Source organism: Thamnophis sirtalis, unplaced genomic scaffold (genome assembly GCF_051295495.1).
Source record: "Thamnophis sirtalis isolate CommonGarterSnake01/CBP01778 unplaced genomic scaffold, rThaSir2_p1.2 scaffold_1, whole genome shotgun sequence".
Lineage (NCBI taxonomy): Eukaryota > Metazoa > Chordata > Lepidosauria > Squamata > Natricidae > Thamnophis > Thamnophis sirtalis.
In genome coordinates, this window is record NW_028261381.1 from 136,709,915 (window position 1) to 136,723,820 (window position 13,906).

At 37.7% G+C, this 13,906-nt stretch overlaps 1 protein-coding gene across 1 annotated transcript in view; it reads left to right on the forward strand.

Annotated features, from left to right (window-relative positions):
- Positions 1-9,042: 9,042 nt before the first annotated feature.
- Positions 9,043-13,906, forward strand: part of RIN3 (Ras and Rab interactor 3) — a 93,965-nt gene continuing 89,101 nt past the window's right edge. Inside the window, exon 1 of the mRNA XM_087725689.1 lies at positions 9,043-9,182. Within this exon, the coding sequence (XP_087581815.1) occupies positions 9,148-9,182 (35 nt within the window). The 5' untranslated portion in view covers positions 9,043-9,147. The remainder of the gene's footprint in view (positions 9,183-13,906) is intronic.

Genomic DNA, 13,906 nt, shown 5'->3' on the forward strand with positions numbered 1-13,906 from the left:
AAAGACTCAGTGATGAAGCACCCACAACTTCCGAAGGCAAGCTATTCCACTGGTTAATTATTCTTGAACTAAATTACATCCAGGAGGTAGGCGTTCAGGCTCTGCTTCAAGATCTCCAGCAACTTAGAGCTCACCAGCCTTCTAAATAATCAATTCAGTTGCCAAACTACTTTCATTCTCAATAGCCCCCGCAATACATTTTATTCCTCCTTCACACATGCATATGATTTGCCAAATTGAAAATATATATGATAGTGAAGAAAAGAACATATGATAATTTTCTTTTTTAGTTCTCAGAATAAATTATGTGATTACAAACAATCCATACAATTAAGACCATTGTGAGTTTTTGGAAACACCAAGCATACCCGTATTTTTAAAATAATTTGTCAAGTTGGTCTCAAATTTTTGCTTTGCATTTTTTATGCAATTTTTAGTGATCTAAAAATGAAATATAATATATATTGACATTATTTTTCTTTCAGCAAAATGTAATACCAATAATTTTGCTGCACTTTCTCTCACAAACCAGAAAGAATTTGTTTTACTTGCAATAAGGACACTCATCACTAGATGAACTTCTTACAAAAAGCTCACTATTCAATGAAGCCACATTCATTTCACCATATTATTAATTAAATTATAGCCCTTCTACAATAGCACAGATTTAAGATATTTTTATTCCTGTCATCCTTGTGGACAGTTTTCTAAGAAAACAGATATGCTTGTGCTTACTGTATATATTCCTGTTGTTATTGTCTCCAGTAAATAGAGTGTTGTTTGTTTGTTTTTTCTTTCCATAATTTTCTTTCAGAACTTTATATCTTTTCATATTAGTTTCAAGGCAGTTATAAGAGTGTATGAATAGACACATTAAGAAGCAATTTGAACAGGATCAAAATTGGACAAAATAAAAATCTGTGCACTAAGGAAGGGAAAGTTTGTCTCTCGAGCCACTTCAATTTTGTCTCTAAAATACCTCACCTATCAGTATGTTTTCACTTTCAGCTATCTCAAAATAATCAGCAAATCGGAATGTTTTGTGCTGTTATTTTTTTGTTGAAAATTGCTGCTAGAGGCCTGACTCTAATCTTTTGGGTGGAAATTGTCCTCACATTCTAAGAACATCATATTTGGACAAGCACGGCAAGACCAGGCTTTGCTTTTACGGTTGTGTTTCTTTTTCTGACTTGTGATGATTTGCCTTCTAATCGTGGATTGCAAGTCATCTTGGAAGAGAGTTGGTCCACTTATCATTTGCTCAGTTTTCACCACTTCTTTATCATATGTTGTCATACCAAGTTTCTTTTTATATTATTTCTAATATTCATTATAACATCCAAGCAACAACTTAATCTTGATTTTATGTATGATTTGCGTTCTGCTTTGCTACTTGAAGAACAATTCAGTGGTTAATGAAATGTAAAAAACATACATACATACATACATATATATATATATACACATACACACACACACACACACACACACACACACGTTTGGGGGGAAAGATGTGTGTCCTTGTTCAGTAGATTTTAAAAAACAAAATTATGGAAAGAAGATTTCCATATATATATTTTTAAAAATCATTTTGATACTGACTGTGCTTCTGAAAGTTGTATTTATTTTATCAAAATCCACCAATTGTGAATATTACAATTGGCACTTGTCTTTGCTGCTTCTTTTTAATGTTCAGTTACCTGTCATTTTTCAACAAAATGAAGATATTAGATTTCTGTACACCTTTGGATTAGTATTTAATTATAAATACTGTCTTGTTTATATTAATGCAAGAAATACTTTTAAGCAGAAGATGAATGTTTGTACCCATGTGAACCAAAGACCTACCCTATTAAAATTACAGCACCTTAAAATTTAAATTGCAGAGGGCTTCCTTTGCTACTTCATTTCCACACTGTCTCAAACTGTATGATTGCCATATTTAAAGATGGTAGTTTGTGCAGCCTGAACCTTAGTAAAACAGTGGATTGTATACAGACATACTATAAGTCATCTTAGGCTCTCATAATCCACAGAGTTAGCTATTTCGAATTCAATTGTTATATCTGTTTTAAATTTAAATCTGGATAATAACTCACAATATAAAAGCTAAGTTGTTTCAACTTTGTTGTTTGTGCCACTTAACCTCAACCGACCCAAAAAAAGAGGGGGGTGGGGGACAAGATCTAAACTACTGATCTAGAAAAATCTAGCAAAAGAATAATATATGCAGCTCGGTTGTCCTAAAAATGCCCTATTTAGGTAGTTCCATGTAGTCTCTATTACCACCTTCAGAACTTCTAAATAGCATGTATGAACTTCATGCTATCAGAGGATCCTTAATATATTAACAAATCCAGCAATGAATCTCAACACATTTTCAGATATCTGGAATTGGGAGGAGAAGGATGGCGGATGGGAGAAGGGAATCGGAGAGTGTGAGAAGGACCCTAATATGCTGTGAACAAAGAGTGTTAAATAATAAAGTAATAAATCTTAAACTTACCCCAAGTTATTTGAAAAATCACTAGTTGTCATAGTAGATTTATTCTCTATTGAGGAAAATATATTCTCCGCATTTTGAATAGCTGTTTGCAAATGGCAGGTACTAAGAAAGACCCCCTTTAAGTGAGATATTTTAAGGATAATTAAATATTCTGTCCCAGTTCGGGCTTTAGGATTGAACAAGCCCAGTTTCTGTCATCAGAAAATCAGGAGGGGAATTATTTACATATATTCTCATCTAAACAAAAACCTTTCTGCAAACCTAAATGGAAATTGTGGATAAGTTGCAATTCTAAGACCATCATTGTTAGAAGAATAATTTTAACACATTTCTTGAGAACCTCCAACATGAAGGATACCCTAATTTTCCTGCAGCTGCACATTGGCTGGAAAATAGATTGGTAATAAGAGATCCAACATTTCTCAGGGAAGCTTGCACTGTATATTCTTTCCAATCTTTTAATTTGCTCTTCTGAAACTGACATCAAATGAATCCTTGCTTTTGTGGAAGATTGTTTAAAAACCACAACCCGAGAACAAAGTTATCACAGGACTGAAGGTTTCCATCAAAGAAACAAAGGCAGCATTGCACCGTTGGGAGACAATGCGCCAGCCTTTTCATAAGAGTGTGTAGCTTTCCAACATATGTGGAAGAGGGGCAGAACTTGCGTGACAACCACACAACACTGCTTTTGTCATTTTCCTCAAGCCCCAAGCGCTAGTAAATGGAAGCAAGGTCTTTGGGGTTTAACTATACTGCAGATGATTATTTTTTGTGCTTTACATTGTCTTTGTGATGCATGACATATTCCTTCCTCCCCCAGCCACTGCTGTCCTGAAATTCAGAGCATTTTAAGCAAACAATAGTAATTGCTGGTCTCCTTTTGTCCCTGGGGAGAGTCTAATTTCCCCCCAAAGCATATTGCTCTCTTAAATTCTCTTAACCCAATATTAGTAGCCTAGAATTGTGGTGAAACCTAAAAATATTAGTAGAGCCATATCCTCCAAAGAAGATCAGGGTCTTTTAGGAAATGTATTGCTGCTCTTATTGTTATTTACAGCAGGAATATAATTCGTATTTATCAAATGTGTGTGAAATTGTAAAAAAAAGTGCAGTTCATCAGAAGACAAGAGTTTTCTTCCTAGAAGCTTCTCCATAAAAGTCTCTCTTTGTTAGGGGAGAGAAACTGAAGACCTTCACGAGCACAGAATGATTCCTGATTCAGAGAGGTTTTATTTTGATTTATTTATCAAATTTGGATTCCACCCATCTCACTCTCAAATGAGCATTTGTAGCCCGTTCATCCCAGTTTGGGGGGGGGGGGGGATGATAATCCTACTTCTCCCGAAAAAAACAATGAGGCGCTTTTTCTAGTGCTGCCGGGAGAATAGAAAGGGTAACTTTGTAAATTGAATTACAGAGAGATATAATTATTATTTATTTTTTCAATGACTGTGACCTTATGCACTGTGAATGCTTTTGTGATATGGGGTTCTTTGTACAGATCTATATGTCATACTGAAAAATTGAAATGTGATCATTTATTAGACAATATTGGCATGAATATTATTTTTATTGTGAAAAGCAGGGACAGAACCCAGTAGTTACTGTAAACAGAAGATTTATATTTAAAATAATAAACCTAGCAGTCAGTATTGCCAGGAGAAAGAAAAAAAGATAAATACATACTTACGTACGCCGTTAATAAAATGTATAAAAACAATAGGAAAGTGTTGTCATTTTTTTTGAAAAGTATACTCAGATATTTGGAAAATGAATTGTTTAGTGTCCTATATTCAGAAGCAATGTGACTCATTATTTTTTCACAAGCTGACATTATTTCAAGGAGAACATTAATTTCATCGCCTAGCTACATCATCGTCATCATCCTCATAGCTAGGAATTATCAGAAGTATGGCCTACCTGTTCTAAATGGCCTCAGCCTGGAAAAGGCTTTCAGGGCAACCATGAGTGCAAATCCAAGAGGAATCTTTATACTGTAGGCAGGACCAATTGGAACTCTTGCTACTTGGGATAGCCTTTACTTTGGTAGAGTCAAGACTGCTTTAAGGTAAATGCATTACCAGAATTAAGAGAGGCCACACCACCATTTTAGATTAATACTGTAAATGAATGCCTGCAAAATGAGATCTTAAAGTTATGAGATCTTAAAAGTTATTCAGAAGTTACAGAATCTGAGCTAAAAAATGTATCTAGCAGAACACTGCAAAACTTGCCCTGCAGTAAAATGCTGATTTGGAGAATGGCCCCTTTGGCCTGATTTATCTGTGCTAGCCTGTGAGTGTACCTTCCTGATATATCCTCCTTGATCCAACTCACTGGCTAGCACAGAGCTACATTAAATAAAAGGTAGCCCTGCCAATCAACCCCCCCCCATCTTCCTTTGTCAGTTCACTTCTGGGCTTGGCAGAAAATCACCAATCTCCAGACATAGAAGTCTTAGTTCAGGCTTCTTGCCTGGACTTGGCAAAGATTTATGGCCCATTTGGATTAGAATTTTTATGGCAGATAAGAAGGAATCCTCACTCATTACCCATTACAGTGCAAGTATATCAGAGAGGGCTATACGCAAACACACACACACAGCATCTTCCACTCATCATTGTGAACCAATGGGTTCTGGATAGGCAACTGAGCCTGGCACAGAATTGGGAGGGCAGCACCACAAAGACAGTTCCTCTGCATGTCTCTGTCCATCCTTAACTGCTAGTTGCTGTTCTTTACCTTCCAAGAGTCAGATAAAGCTTCTCTGAGAAGAAGTGACATGGGAGAACCTGCTCTTTGTCAAAACCAAAGGAAGCTGAAAATAACAGAAAGGAAAATCGGGTGAATATTAGAAGGAATTCCATGATGCTCTGGAACTCTGTTATGCTGAAGAAGAGGCTCTAGAGTAGATCACCAATAACATTTAAAGAACAAATTAAAGAAAAGGTGGTCGTTGTACGAAGCCCCAAACAAACAAATACAGTATATAGTTTAATAACATTTGCAGAATAGGCTATCAAATTGTTTATCTGAATATTGCTTGGGACTTTGAATTAAAATCTGAGACGCTCTGTGTTGATACTGTCAGCCCCCAACCTTTTGGGCATCAAAGACCGGTTCCATGGAGAAAGATTTTTCTGTGGACCCGAGGAGGCATAGTTTCACGTGCTACCTGCAACCCATAGATGGGGCTTCACTTATTTGTGCAGCCTGGTTGCTGGCATGCTGGAGCCCAGTATCGGTCCATGGACCAGGGGGTTGGGAACCTCTGCAGTACAGAACCAGTACCCTCATTAAAGTGCATCTCTTAAATCTTTAAACTGGCAGAATGCTGTCCTGAATTTGCTGCTCTAACTGAGGGTAGGAAAAATACAAATACAAATGCAATAACAAAAAAACACCAGGTGATGGGTATGTGAAACACACACACACAATGGTAGAAGCATTGGAAAACCTATAAACCCCCCCCCCAATAGTGACAGAAGCACTATTCAATCAATAAATAGTTTTCAAAACCTGGTTCTCTTTCCTGGTTTAAACTGGGTTATGTATAGCACAGCACTAGTGCACGTTCAAAAAAGCATTAATTTTGTTTTTAAATAGGACCACCACTCTAGAATGATAATCCCAAGTAAGAAACTGCCAACCTAAAATGGGCAACAGATCCTGCCCCTAACTGCAATGGTAACCACAATGATGAAGAATATTGTATTGAATCCAAGGCCAAACTTGTGTCACAAGAAGAGGGGAACATTTTTCTGGACAACTAAAAAACAGGAACAGCTAGAGATGAGTAATTTCCTCAGCTGTGGAGGAGATGAAGAATCACCGAACTTGTCTCACTGCACAAAGTGTGTTGAAAGAACTGGAAAAACTGGCTTGATCAAGTATATTATGAAATTTGTCCTGCAAGTGTTAACAGTGAAAAGTGGTAGATTTCATGGAGATATGGGTCTCTACATTTGGTTCAACTGTGCTCTGAATCATTTAGCAGAAGATTAAACTCTGCCCTTGTGAGCCTTCCAGAATGAGGATGTTGTTACAAGATACAATAAGGGAACCACAGGGAAAGATGTGGCATGATTTGTGGTTTATTTTATTTACTTGCATGTTTTCAGATTGTCCTTGACTACAGCTGGTTTTCACTGACCTGTTCTTAGCTAACCTGGAAGGTGTTACATGCAAATGTATTTGTGCAGCAAAGAATGGAGAGATGGATTTAGAGAATTTATTGTGTTGATCCTCCTGAACTGATAGCCATCCACAAACTGCATAATTGCAGGTGGGTCTTTTTCTCAGGCAGTTCTCCCCAAAGTAACCCATTTAACTGGTTTAATTGTTGTTTGTAAAGTCCTGTTGGGATCAGGAAGTATTTTCCCCTCTAGAATATTCATATCAGATAGTGATTCTCTTAATACAACATGCTAAATCTTGGTTATACTGTTTTACTGAATTCCCAAAGTACACACTTAAGTGCAGTCAGCAATCAACTAAAAGTTGATTGGGTTCAAGGATCCAGTGAAACACAAACTAGCAAACCACCTTTTAGCCTTAGCATGCTCTATAAATCTAATCAAGTTGGGGGCAATAGATGGAGATACTTAGGAGGAACAAGAGAGAGAAAAGATATTTCATTTTACATTTGATTGAGAGACAGCTATAGCAAGATGATGGTTATGGGAATCAAATTATCATGTGAAAGAAAGTCTAGAGTTACTTCTTCACAGAGTTTTTTCTTCCTCACAGCCTTATCATTATATTTGTGTGATCCTCCACCTTTATCTAATTCAATTTATTTCTGGTACGGTTGCGGGGTATCTTTATGTTTGAAATTCTGAAACTCCAGAGAGCTTAGGGGTGGGGTAGGGTGCTGATCAATTGGTGGGAATTTTTGCTTGGTCTCATCTTCCAAACAGGGTTCTTACTGCCAGCAATGTTGACTTTGGCTAATGAAAAATCTCATTTAAGTGCAATTTAAATGACAAAAGTACAAAAATAATTAGTAAGATTCAACATTTAGCCTGTATTTCTAATAAGGAACTTTGTTCCTATTGTTCTGTAGTTTCAGGCCAAGGACCTGCAGCTTAATCTCTAGGATGACTCTTTCAGTCTTTGACATCATCAAATATTGGATTGGCAAGCCATAATAATGCATGTTTGAGAATAGTTCTTGGAATTATCTACTAAGATTACTAAGAACCATCTCAAGAGGCCAATTTCAGCCACTACTTTAATTGCCAGCATCGCAAACAAGCCTTTATGAGAGCAAGGCTCCAGCTAAATTGCAACTAAAGAAGAGCACCAGGCCCTCAGTGAGAATCCAATAGTATTAACTCATAAGAATATATTGCTTTCTTTTTTATGTGAGTTGGGGAATGAGATATTGGGACTGGCTGTGGTTCAGGATGGGAATAGGTGAATGCCAGAGGTGGTATTCAGCGGGTTCTGACCAGTTGTAGAGAACTGGTAAATACCATCTCCGATTGACCCCACCTCCATCTCTTCTTTGCCTCTCGAGTCCCAGCTGATCAGGAGGGAATGGGGATTTTGCAGTAACTTTTCCCTAGGAGTGGGGTGGGAATGGATATTTTACAGTATCCTTCCACTGCCACACCGACCAAGCCAAGCCACACCCACCAACCACGCCCACAGAACCTGTAGTAAAAATTTCTGAATCCCACCACTGGTGAATGCTGTTCTTTGCTCCTTTCTACTGCTCCACTGAATAATATTTCAAGGTCAGTGGTCATGAAGATGATCACACTTGACTTCAAAAAGCTTTATAGAGATGGGGAGGAGCAAGTGGCTTTGGCACATGAGACTGGGTCATCCTTCTCTGCCATCCAGGTGGTGTAACACTTTCAGAGCAATTCCAAAGAAAAACATTAGTTGGCTGCCGATCAGGACTTTTGCTAATGATATACTAGTTCATCATGCAATAGCAAGCCCAGATATTTTGATGTAACGTCATTGGAAAAGTGGCATCCCAGAATTAAGAGCTCCATTCTCATAGGTCCTACGTAAACATGAAGGTTTCCAGACTCCATCTGGTTCCAGTTACACCCTTGCATACACGGTCAGGAATTTGCAGATGGATATTGCTCTGCTGTAGAAAAACCTTTACGGGACTAACTGTAGCTAATCAGTGCCTCTCTTCCAATAATGTACCTGCAAGCCAGATGAACTCATGGATTCCTCTGCAGGTACAGACAGAGCTGGTGACTAATCATCACAGGCCTTTTGCCTTTAACCATCAGGGTTAAAGTTTATGACTAAAAATGGGCCTGTTTAAAAAAAAAGTAGAGGAAAGAAAACAAATCACCCTTGACCACCAAGGACTGCCTCTTCCTGACGGCCCCTGTTCATATAAATACAGGAAGTAGAAAAGAAAGATCATGCTCTTTTTCAGAGCGTTTGGGAGTCAATTGAAAGAGCGGCGAGGAAAAGCTTCCCTTTCTATTGTGCCGAATCCATCATCTGCAATTCTTCTTCTTTTTTAATCCGGGGTTGGGGTGGGGGGAGAGCGGGGGCGGTCAAGAGGCGTGAAAGTTTTGACGGAAATGCCAAGGTATAACTTTCTCCACAAGGAAAACTTACAAGGATTCTGAAAGGAGAAGTTTCAGATTCTGGCTGCGATGATGAAAACATCGATGGGAAACCAGGGAAGCGGGTGAGTCCTGAAACTTTAATAGCGATACTTTCTTTACACCACCACCCCTCCAAAGGAAAGGTGCTTCTGTCTCCCCTCCCTAACCCTCCCCTCGGCCTCAGGCTGCCTGTTCAAGAATTTGTCTCTCTTGAATGAGCGCTGGCTGGTTTTATGTAGAGACGCCAGAAGTGCAACTTCCAAGATAACATTCACAGGCTTTTCTTCGTCGGAGTGCCGATTTAACATAACTGCAGTTGCGGGGAGAGAAGGGTGTGTGGAGAATTACAATGGGGAGGAAATGAAGGCGAAGGGAGGTGAAGGAGTTATTTTTATACCCTCATGGTTGATGTCTGGAATTAAAGCAAAACATACTCGTGAATCCAGAAAAGGGGGGGGGGGGAATACAAGCTTTATTTTTCCCATCATTTCACCAGAAGCGGCTGAAAAATGACACTTTTGTCTGTAACTTGGTGCCAATCTGTAGCCAACCTCTGCTTGGGATCCAAATGACGTTTTCCCATTATTTTGGCCCTGCATTGTGAGAAAAACTTTTCTGCACCCCAAGCTGCTATTACTTGGACCGAATAAAGAAGCATTACCAAAAATATGGTCTAAATAGCTTACCACTGAATATGCAGACTTTAAGACTGTGGACAAATATTACATATCCCATTGGTGTGGTCTAGGGTGAAGACAAATAAAGCTATGGCAAATTTTTGACTTTGGAAACAAATGCTCTTGATTTTATTTGTACCCCACCCAGAATTGCTTTGTGAAGGAGATGGGCAGTTTCTAAATTGGACATATATAAATAAACACATGGTTCCACTTAATGTGGTAAGCTTTGGAGAAACCAGGGATGTTAAGTATTGGGAGAGGGATTCAGGTTGAATGGAGAAATGATGCTCATAATCTCAAGCTTATCAGCTAACCCTAATAAAAGCACTAATCACTAGCCTGTTTTTTACAAATGTTCCTAAATGTCTATGAGAGTCTTTTTACTAAGCTGAATGTATATACAAATCAATAAAATGGAATGGGTAAAACAAAAAATTTGTGCAACATATGTATACTTTCCAGCGCTAGTTGGAAAAGTTGATTTAAGTAAAAAAACCAATAGTATGACTGTTCTAAAATACAGATATAACTTTTGCCTCCTGTGCTCCTTGGGGTTAGTGTATTAATACTGATTGTTTGGAGGAAAGGGGTTCAAGCAGATGATTCAGCTTTTGGGGGGCGGTCTCAGGGAAATTATTCAACTGATATATACGTTCCTTATAACACAACTTGGTTTATGTGCTTATTAGAAGGTTATCCCCAGTGGAAAGGCGTTTCCTACAATATTAACCATAAAACAAAGGATATTTAGTCTGAATATGAAAAAGAACTTTGAGATGATGAAAGTCATTAGGATCAAGTTATGGACTTCTCCTCTGTACGTTTCTGAACAGAAAATAGATAGGCATTCTAGCAATGAATTGGACTTAGTTGCAGACTTATTTCAATTCTCTTTACTTTCTGTGAGTCCATGAAATTCTAGTTTTGGCAAGCCAACAGTACTAGAAGCTACTGTCTGCATCTGAAATACTTAATGTTTGGACACATTTAGAACATGGAGAGCATATTGTTGGCAGCCGTGACTGGGTGGGCTTCACAAAGTTTTGTCAATGCTGGGCATGGCCAGTCACAAAACAGATGCCAAACTTCAAAGATGCCCCTGAGCATTGAATGCATTCCTTCTTTCTCTTGGCAGGTGGGTTCATTTGAAACAAACCATATCTTCATTTCCTATTAATGCCTGAAATCTTTCAGCTTGCCATTCATTTTTTAGTTAAAGATTGTTTTAAAAGATGTAGATAATTGGTGTTACATACTGATAAACAGTATGGTAGTTTCCACCAAGGTCCTCTGATCCGATGGGAAAATACTCAAAGGTGATTGGTTAAGACATCTGTCAGCTCCCTATAAAAGGGCTGCTACCAGACAGAGTCTTTGCTGGATTGTACATAGTGTTGACTAATAAAGAGCTGTTGTTACTGTTAGCCTGAGTCTGCCTCATCCATTCACCCCATCTAACAATTGGCATCAGAAAGTTTAATAGATGCAAAGTGAAAAGTTAGTGGATGTATTGCTGCTTATGAGCCCTATATTGCTTGTTCCTTCTCTGCCTGTATATTCAAAGTCAGAAATCCTAAGGCTCCAACACCTTAGAACAGTGTTTCCCAAAGTGTGGTACGCGTACCCCCAGGGGTACGGGAAGAGTTTGGTGGGGGTACGCGTTGCACTGGAGTTTGGTGGGGATCACGTGGGAATATCACAACAGGAGAAGATATCTTTAATGTTATGAATACATGTATGCAAGAGAACAAAATTGATTGGAATAGATGTGTTGGAATAAGCACAGATGCAGCAAAAAGTATGGTCGGAATTAATAAAGGACTTGTTGCAAGAATTCAAAATGTTGCTCCAAATGTCATATCCACACATTGTTGCATACACAGAGAGGCTTTGGCAACATGTAAGATGCCCGCTGATCTACAGAAAGTTCTGGATGAAAGCATGAAAATCATTAACTACATTTTTTTATGTAGTTATGAGGGGTACTCAGCGTTTTTTATGAGGGGTACTCAGCGTTACGAAAATTATAGAAGGGGTACACATATGTCAAAAGTTTGGGAAACACTGCCTTAGAATAACAATACCTTAGAAAAACAGCATAAACAAAATTAGCTTATATGTAGGCAAAATCACATTACTTATATTTCTTTCTACATTGCTTTATGCACAGGCTAATTGATTGTTAATTGATTGTTAATTGATTGCTAATTACTAGCAAATGCAATGTTTCTTATTGCTGTGCAAATATATTGTATAGCAGCTTCTGAAAAGAAGAGAGGACTTGCTGGTAGAAGAATGGAAGCTGTAAGTGAGCAGACCACAATCTCTCTTGAATTTATAAGGCAGATTTTCCAACTTCTCAGAGATGTGTTTACAATAAATTGAAATGTGAAATCCACATGGCAACTGGATTCTATGAAGTAATTAAGTCCACAAACAGCTCAAGAAACTATAGCTTTGGTGAGCAAAACTGAACTGATAAAGAGAAAAAAAACAACAACAGTAAAATAAATCCCAAATGTTCTGGCAGAGTCATCATCTCAAAATTCCTTGGTAGTTAAAACCATAATATTGTATGCAGTTGTGTGATTTTAAGCTCATGAATTTAGATTAGACTGTAGAATGACTTCAGGGAAGTAAAGTACAATTGGGAGAGTATTTATATAAATAATTTGCAAAGAAGGACAGGATGCCCAGCAAATTTAGGATTCTTTATATGGGAGAATTACATATGGAAATGGAAAACTTTCAATCTCTATGCTTAATGTAGTCAATGCATCTGAGAGTGAAACTCAAATGTAATATTATTTTCTAATATAGTACAGTAAAAACAATCCCCAAGAAGATGACATCACTATTTATAAGTGCACTTTGTAGAACAGTATAGAGTACCAGCCACTACAAATATATGTTTTACATACTCTTAAAAGCTATTTTCTATACAAATATTTCCAGAGAGCATAACAAAGTACATAAGAGATAGATCTGAACTGACATAGAAAGATTGGGAGCACATGCATATTTGAAATATTTCAATGGCTGCTCTCAGCTACATCTGGCAATTCAATCTTTATCATAAAGCAGAATTAGGGGGACACAATTTTACAGGGAGTGGGCAAAATGGCATAATTGTCAAGATGAAGTTGCATCACATATCTGCCTGCCTGCCTATCATCATACAATGTATTTATAAATTATATACATTATGTTATCATACATATTGTATATATACCAGTAATTGTTTTCTTATTTTGGATAGAATTATCCTAGCAATGTAAATTACTCAAATCAAACTACCTTTTTTTTGGTACAACCAAAGAATAATATTTAGGCTATAAGTAGCATTTTCTAAGCACATCTCTCCCTCTCCCCCACAAAAAAATTAGGCCCTCACTGGGAATTGCTTTTTAATAAGTATGTTTTATCAACTGTGATATAAATTGCAATCTGGTGCCAAGGTTTAGTCTATATGAACCTTTTCTCCTATCATCACGACATCTGACTCAGAAGCACACCACCTACTCCCCAGCCAGTATTTCTGAAGAGATTTTAACCTAGTATTCATTTTTTCTCCAGACTGGCCTTTGTGACATTTTTTCTCCACTCTGCCTTTTTGAAGGCCGGTGTCTATGTTCCATCGTGAGATTGTAATCCATCATGGAGTTATAGCTCTTTCAATGAGTTTGGAAATCCAGCTGTTCTCAACTAAGGGTCTCCACAAGGGAATAAAGAAAAAAAAAGATGGCACCCATGGCACTGAGCAACCCTACCCCTTATTTACAATAGTGTTGCTTTGACTTTTTTGGACCTCCCCCAGCCCTGTGCCTCTGGGCTCGGCAGTTTTATCTCCTCTGAGGACAATAACAGGATGATGGAAGGAAATAAAGAGAAGGAAATAAAAAGCAAACAAGACCATGCACAGCATAATTGGAGCCAGGAGAGTTGCTGCAAAGTATGCATAATTATGTTTTAATTTTAATTCCTGCTTCTGAACAAATTTGAATATTTTTAGGAAATTATTAGTTAAGCATCGATCCTGCCAAGATTTGGCTAATGATTAAAGATTAAAGTAATTAAAAGAGTAAAAGATTAGGTAATTTTATCATGTGCCAACTTCAGAGTAGTCT